General features: G+C 50.9%; 1 protein-coding gene across 1 annotated transcript in view; it reads right to left on the bottom strand.

The window, feature by feature from the left end:
- The window catches only part of LOC120020226 (zinc finger protein 354C-like), a 14,455-nt gene continuing 7,204 nt past the window's right edge, over positions 1–7,251 (bottom strand). Inside the window, exons 2-4 of the mRNA XM_038963751.1 lie at positions 6,804–6,904; positions 6,530–6,644; positions 1–1,621 (exon numbers count right to left, since the gene is read on the bottom strand). Coding sequence (XP_038819679.1) covers positions 474–1,621; positions 6,530–6,644; positions 6,804–6,904 — 1,364 coding nt within the window. The 3' untranslated portion in view covers positions 1–473. The remainder of the gene's footprint in view (positions 1,622–6,529; positions 6,645–6,803; positions 6,905–7,251) is intronic.

Genomic DNA, 7,251 nt, shown 5'->3' with positions numbered 1-7,251 from the left:
TCAATTTTATTGAATATAGCATGTTTTTTAAAATGATTTTGTGGTACAAAACACAATGCTACCAGTTGTAAATAGTGTATTTTCTGACTAAGACAACCTATCACAATTTTTTTTTTTTATCTGTGCGTTTTGGATCAATCAATTCATTTTCTGACTGATTACAATTTGCATTTGGTGTCCTGAGGTTTCTTATGATCTATTTTAACATAATAAATTCCTAAATGATTGCATTTATTATGGAACATTTATATAATTGAAATATCAACGATCAGAATGACCGTCATGGCCATTCTAGTAGTTATGGAATTCCGGCACTCTGTGTGTTAAAATGAAAGTGAGGAGCCGTCAACAGTTAAACATGAAAACCATTTCACAAATCAATTGGGAGGAAAAGCTTGTCAAAATGTCTCAAAATACCTTCTGTAACACATTTTCACATAGAAAGTGTTATAGAAACATCATGCAATTATGCTCTATTTGTTCCATTTCGTCTGAGACAACATTAAACTTGTGTGTGGATCCCCAGGGTATGATGGTACAACATATTGAGATAATGGACTCTCTCCTATGTGAGTTCTCTGATGTGACTTCATACTGGAGCGCTGGGTGAAGCATTTCCCACACTGTGTGCACTCGTAGGGCTTCTCCCCGCTGTGGACCACAGCATGTCTGATCAGGTTGCACTGCTTAGTGAAACTCCTGCCACACTGTTCGCAGGTGTACGGTTTCTCTCCGGTGTGACTTCGGAGGTGTTCTTTGAGCTGGCTGAAACGCTGGAAGCTCTTCCCACAGAAGGTGCAGCTGAAACGCCTCTCAGTGGTGCCGCCCGACCTCCACTGAGTCCTCATTCTCTTCACCTTGTTAAAACTACTGCGACTCAGGCTGTATCCAGAGAAGGTGGAGGTGGTGGCCATGTTTGACCCTGTCATGCACTCACTCATTCTCACTGTTGCTTCTGAAGCCCTGTGCTGATGCTGCCTTGGCTGTAAAGCTAAACTATTTCCATCATTATTTGAGTTTAGCATCTCACTGCTCTGTCCTTCTGGCATCTGTTGTCTAGTCTCATCAGCCAATGTCCTGACATGTCTTTTCATGTGTGCTGCTGTACTGAACATGTTAGCATGTGGTTTCCCTCTAGAAGAGTGAACCGATGGCCCTACACCATCTGTCATAGTAGGAAGGGATGGCAGCCCACTGTGAGATGGAAAAATAGAGATATTCTGAGAGTACCCTTCTGTGGAATGAAAGGAGAAATCTGGGTGGCCTTCAGGGTCAGTTTCTCTGCCTGGATCCACAGAGGTCCACCGCTGCCCATCAGTCTCATCCATGACAAACTGGTCAGGTCCTGTGAGGGCCGTGGTCTGATCCAGCTCCTCCTCTTTCTCATCCTTCACCATCACTAGCTCTTGTGAGTCCTCGTCCTCGGCTGGGCGGTGCTGCTCTGTCCTGAACACCTTTGACTTCTCTGCAGACGTGAGCCGGGATGTGCCTGGTTCCTTTGGACCATCAGAATTGGGGTAATGTTCCACCGAGTCTTCAGGAGATATGTTGGGTTGTGTGATGAAGTCCTCAAAGTGACGTTGCTCAAAGGATGGTGGTTGCCCAGGCTTGGAACCAGACTCTAAAGATTTGGGATAAACATGAAAGAAACATTCAAAAAGACACTTAACCCTTTACACTTGTGGGATTTGGCCTATATGAATAGGGCTAAATTTAAATGTTTTTTACAAAGACATATGAAATGCATAAGCATGGTAGCACTTGAAAGGGAGCAGTTTGGAGATTATGGGGAAATTATTACACTAAAGTTGAGGATACAACATTTCACCTGACACAAGACTGAATCCAAACATTACACTCTTGATTTTGTGTGCATTTTACATTTACTGTACTTTTTGCCACATTTGTTGATAACAAAATCAGAAAATGTTCTGGATACATTCAGTAACATGATAAGAATATTCCTGGAAATATGGGGTAGGTGCAACATAAAACAGAAAATTGACAAGGGTTTGACAGAGGACTAACTGGTGTCTCCAAGTGGCCACACTCCTCTCCAAAGTGTACACAGTTCCTAAGTCATATAAATACACTTTCATGACTCAAAGAAAAGTCTTCAACTATTGTCACGTTCCTGACCTGTTTTCCATTGTTTTTGTATGTGTTTAGTTGGTCAGGGCGTGAGTTGGGGTGGGCATTCTATGTTATGTGTTTCTATGTTGGGTTAAATGTGCTGCCTGATATGGTTCTCAATTAGAGGCAGGTGTTTGACGTTTCTTCTGATTGAGAACCATATTAAGGTAGGCTGCTCTCACTGTTTGTTTGTGGGTGATTGTCTTCCGTGTCTGTGTATGTCGCACCACACGGGACTGTTTCGTTTTCGTTCGTGTATGTAGTCTGTTCCTGTTCGTGCGTTCTTCGTGTTATTATGTAAGTTCGTTTGTTCAGGTCTGTTGACTTCGTTTATTGTTTTGTAGTTTGCTCAAGTATATTTTTCGTCTTCGTTATTATTATTAAAATTCATCATGTATTCCACCTACGCTGCATTTTGGTCCAATCCTTCTCGCCTCTCCTCATCCGAGGAGGAGGAAAAATATGACGACCGTTACAAAATCACCCACCAACCAAGGACCAAGCGGCGTGGGAGAAAGCAACAGCGCACGAAGGAGGAATGGACATGGGAGGATGTTTTGGACGGCAAGGGTTGCTACACATGAGAGGAGATCCTGGCTGGAAGGGATCGCCTCCCATGGGAACAGCTGGAGGCGATTAGGAGAGCAGAGGCAACCGGAGAGAGGAACCGGAGTTATGAGGGTACACGACTATGAGTCGTGAGTCAAGCCCAAAAATTTCTTGGGGGGGGGGGGAGGCTACAAGGGAGTGTGGCGAAGTCAGGTAGGAGACCTGCGCCAACTCCCCGAGCTTACCGTGGAGAGCGAGAGTACGGGCAGACACCGTGTTATGCGGTAAAGCGCACGGTGTCTCCTGTACGTGTGCTTAGCCCGGTGAGGGTTATTCCACCTCCCCGCACTGGCAGGGCTAGATTGAGTATTGAGCCGGATGTCATGAAGCCGGCCCAACGCATCTGGCCACCAGTGCGTCTCCTCGGGCCGGCATACATGGCACCAGCCTTACGCATGGTGTCCCCGGTTCGCCCACATAGCCCAGTGCGGGTTATTCCACCTCCCCGCACTGGTCGGGCTACGGGGAGCATACAACCAGGTAAGGTTGGGCAGGCTCAGTGCTCAAGGGAGCCAGTACGCCTGCACGGTCCGGTATTTCCGGCGCCACCTCCCCGCCCCAGCCCAGTACCACCAGTGCCTACACCACGCACCAGGCTTCCAGTGCGTCTCCAGAGCCCTGTTCCTCCTCCACGCACTAGCCCTATGGTGCGTGTCTTCAGCCCGGTACCACCAGTTCCGGCACCACGCACTAAGCCTCCTGTGCGTCTCCAGAGCCCTGTTCCTCCTCCACGCACTAGCCCTATGGTGCGTGTCTCCAGCCCATTACCACCAGTGCCTCCACCACGCACCAAGCCTCCTGTGCGCCTCCAGAGTCCTGTGCGTCCTGTTGCTGCTCCCCGCACTAGCCTGAAGGTGCGTGTCCTTAGCCCGGTACCTCCAGTTCCGGCACCACGCACCAGGCCTACAGTGCGCCTCAGCCGGCCAGAGTCTGCCGTCTGCCCAGCGGCGCCTGAACTGCCCGTCTGCCCAACGCCGTCTGAACTGCCCGTCTGCCCAACGCCGTCTGAGCTGTCCATCTGCCAAGCGCCGCCTGAACTGCCCGTCTGTCCTGAGCCTTCAGAGCCGCCCGTCTGTCCTGAGCCTTCAGAGCCGCCCGTCTGTCCTGAGCCTTCAGAGCCGTCCGCCAGACAGGAGCCGCCAGAGCCGTCCGCCAGACAGGAGCCGCCAGAGCCGTCCGCCAGACAGGAGCAGCCAGAGCCTTCCGCCAGACAGGAGCAGCCAGAGCCGCCAGCCAGCCATGAGCAGCCAGAGCCGCCAGCCAGCCATGAGCAGCCAGAGCCGCCAGCCAGCCATGAGCAGCCAGAGCCGCCAGCCAGCCATGAGCAGCCAGAGCCGCCCGTCTGTCCTGAGCCTTCAAAGCCGCCCGTCTGTACTGAGCCTTCAAAGCCGCCCGTCTGTACTGAGCCTTCAAAGCCGCCCGTCTGTCCTGAGCCGCCAGAGCCGTCCGCCAGACAGGAGCCGCCAGAGCCGTCCGCCAGACAGGAGCCGCCAGAGCCGTCCGCCAGACAGGAGCCGCCAGAGCCGCCAGCCAGCCATGAGCCGCCAGAGCCGCCAGCCAGCCATGAGCAGCCAGAGCCGCCAGCCAGCCATGAGCAGCCAGAGCCGCCAGCCAGCCATGAGCAGCCAGAGCCGCCCGTCTGTCCTGAGCCTTCAAAGCCGCCCGTCTGTACTGAGCCTTCAAAGCCGCCCGTCTGTACTGAGCCTTCAAAGCCGCCCGTCTGTACTGAGCCTTCAGAGCCGCCCGCCTGTCCTGAGCCTTCAGAGCCGTCCGCCAGACAGGAGCCGCCAGAGCCGCCAGCCAGCCATGAGCCGCCAGAGCCGCCAGCCAGCCATGAGCAGCCAGAGCCGCCAGCCAGCCATGAGCAGCCAGAGCCGCCAGCCAGCCATGAGCAGCCAGAGCCGCCAGCCAGCCATGAGCAGCCAGAGCCGCCAGCCAGCCATGAGCAGCCAGAGCCGCCAGCCAGCCATGAGCAGCCAGAGCCGCCAGCCAGCCATGAGCAGCCAGAGCCGCCAGCCAGCCATGAGCAGCCAGAGCCGCCAGCCAGCCATGAGCAGCCAGAGCCAGCCAGCCAGCCATGAGCAGCCAGAGCCGCCAGCCAGCCATGAGCAGCCAGAGCCAGCCAGCCAGCCATGAGCAGCCAGCCAGGATCCGCCAGAGCCAGCCAGCCAGGATCCGCCAGAGCCAGCCAACCAGGATCCGCCAGAGCCAGCCAGCCAGGATCCGCCAGAGCCAGCCAGCCAGGATCCGCCAGAGCCAGCCAGGATCCGCCAGAGCCAGCCAGCCAGGATCCGCCAGAGCCAGCCAGCCAGGATCCGCCAGAGCCAGCCAGCCAGGATCCGCCAGCCAGTCCGGAGCTGCCCCTCAGTCCGGAGCTGCCCCTCAGTCCGGAGCTGCCCCTTAGTCTGGTGCTGCCCCTTAATCCAGTGGGGTTAATTTGGAGGGTGGCCATTTGGAGGAGGCTACGGAAGCGGGGATTGACTATGGTGGGGTGGGAACCACATCCGGAGCCGGAGCCGCCACCGTGGACAGATGCCCACCCAGACCCTCCCCGACTTTGGTTGTGCGCCCGGAGTTCGCACCTTGAGGGGGGGGTTCTGTCACGTTCCTGACCTGTTTTCCATTGTTTTTGTATGTGTTTAGTTGGTCAGGGCGTGAGTTGGGGTGGGCATTCTATGTTATGTGTTTCTATGTTGGGTTAAATGTGCTGCCTGATATGGTTCTCAATTAGAGGCAGGTGTTTGACGTTTCCTCTGATTGAGAACCATCCGAGGAGGAGGAAAAATATGACGACCGTTACAACTATAAGGTGCTTTGAGGAACTAGAACAAGCACACTTGTAGTTGTTTTGTTTATAACACAGCCCTGCATCCCCGCCTTCACACAATTAATGTTGTTGTTTACCTAATCCAAAACCTGCCCATTTTAAATTACAATCTGGGTCAGCTGGGCATCATTTGAAAGTTTGTTATATTGCCAACATGATCAGCTAAGTTATAAAATACAATCTTACAGTGTTAGGCTTTCACAAGGGAATTCAGAGAAACATACCGTAATTTTGGTGCGCATAGAAAGGAGTAATGAGTGCATTCAGGTGCGTGTTCTGTGCCAGATTTTCTTCACAATAGACCAAAAAAATTGGCTCATTCTGTTCAGAACAACCCAGGGTATGACGCCATGTCATCTTGTAGCTGTACATCAAACATAGTGATCGTAAATGATGACACTGTATATGACATGGGTTTTATGATAAGTGCACATTTGGACTCACAAGTGTTTGGCTTGCTTGTATCAATGCCGTATGTATTATAATCCTCTACGTCTCATCTTTCAAAATACATTGAGTCCTCTTAATATACAGCGTTTCACTCAGACAACAACAAATGTGCAAAAGTTTGACAATTAGCGGGAGGGATAGGGGCAACAACTTGTCGCGTGCGGTGCTCATGTTCAGAACGGCTGTCAGTTAAAACACATACAGCACTGTGAAGCGGCGCAGAGCCTGAGATCTGACGTCATTTATAGCATGTTACTGTACAACCACTACGTTCCAATTTAGGCACTTATCAGTGCCCAAATCTGCCATTTTCAACCCGCATAGAGGTACGAGTGTAAAGGGCTACCAGTAGCAAACCATGACGGCTTTGTAAGGGACTGTGTGTGTATGTGCACTCCATATGGCAGAAAATAAAACGCCCAACACCAATGTAGCAACTTGCAACGTGTATAACACCACACCCACACAATCTTCCATAGACAGAGCAGTACCCCTTATGGTCGCACCCACCCTCTCCAGTGATCATGAGCTCTTCCTGAGGGTCAGTCTTCCAAACGTCCTCTGCCGTCTCCTCATCTTTGATCAGTATGGGTTCAGTCTCCACTCTCTGCTCCACATATGTAGGCTGTAAGAGGGGACCGAAGTTATTACTCTGAACACACCATTTCTAACCCTTTTTGATTTTAATGAATCACACAAAAACTGTAAATTCTCCTGATATTCCAATAACAGAATTGATCCAAGAGGTCAGGTCTTTGTAATTGTAAAAGGTGATGTATCACACCTGGGGTTGAGAGTCCTCTTCAACAGCCATCTCTCCATCTCTCCACTGTGAGCAAATCCTCTGCTTGTTCAAAACAATCTTGACTGGATATGAAGATCTCTCTGATGCCATGGGGTAAAAAAATAAAATATTGTATTCAGTTAAATATTATGGCTATTCACACATTTGGGTTTTGCATAAGCAAACAAATGATCTAGCTCCACCTTGTTACAGCTGTGATATGTGAATGCTTCTATACAGCCGGTACACATTAGCTAATATAAAGCACAGCAGCCACATTTTGAACTAAGCTGTTCTTGGCGCCACTTCGTTCTCAATTCGGGAGAAAAGTATATCTTAAAGATGTCCCTGTCCAATTGCAGATGGTTCTCCAAAAAAAACAGAAAAATATTAAATACACATTTTACACTGAATTTCAGCTGTCAGACACATGTAGAAGTAGATGACA

This window comes from Salvelinus namaycush, chromosome 25, assembly GCF_016432855.1.
Source record: "Salvelinus namaycush isolate Seneca chromosome 25, SaNama_1.0, whole genome shotgun sequence".
Classification (NCBI taxonomy): domain Eukaryota; kingdom Metazoa; phylum Chordata; class Actinopteri; order Salmoniformes; family Salmonidae; genus Salvelinus; species Salvelinus namaycush.
The sequence above is the reverse complement of the archived record's forward strand: the minus strand, read 5'-3'. Positions and strand labels throughout refer to the sequence as shown.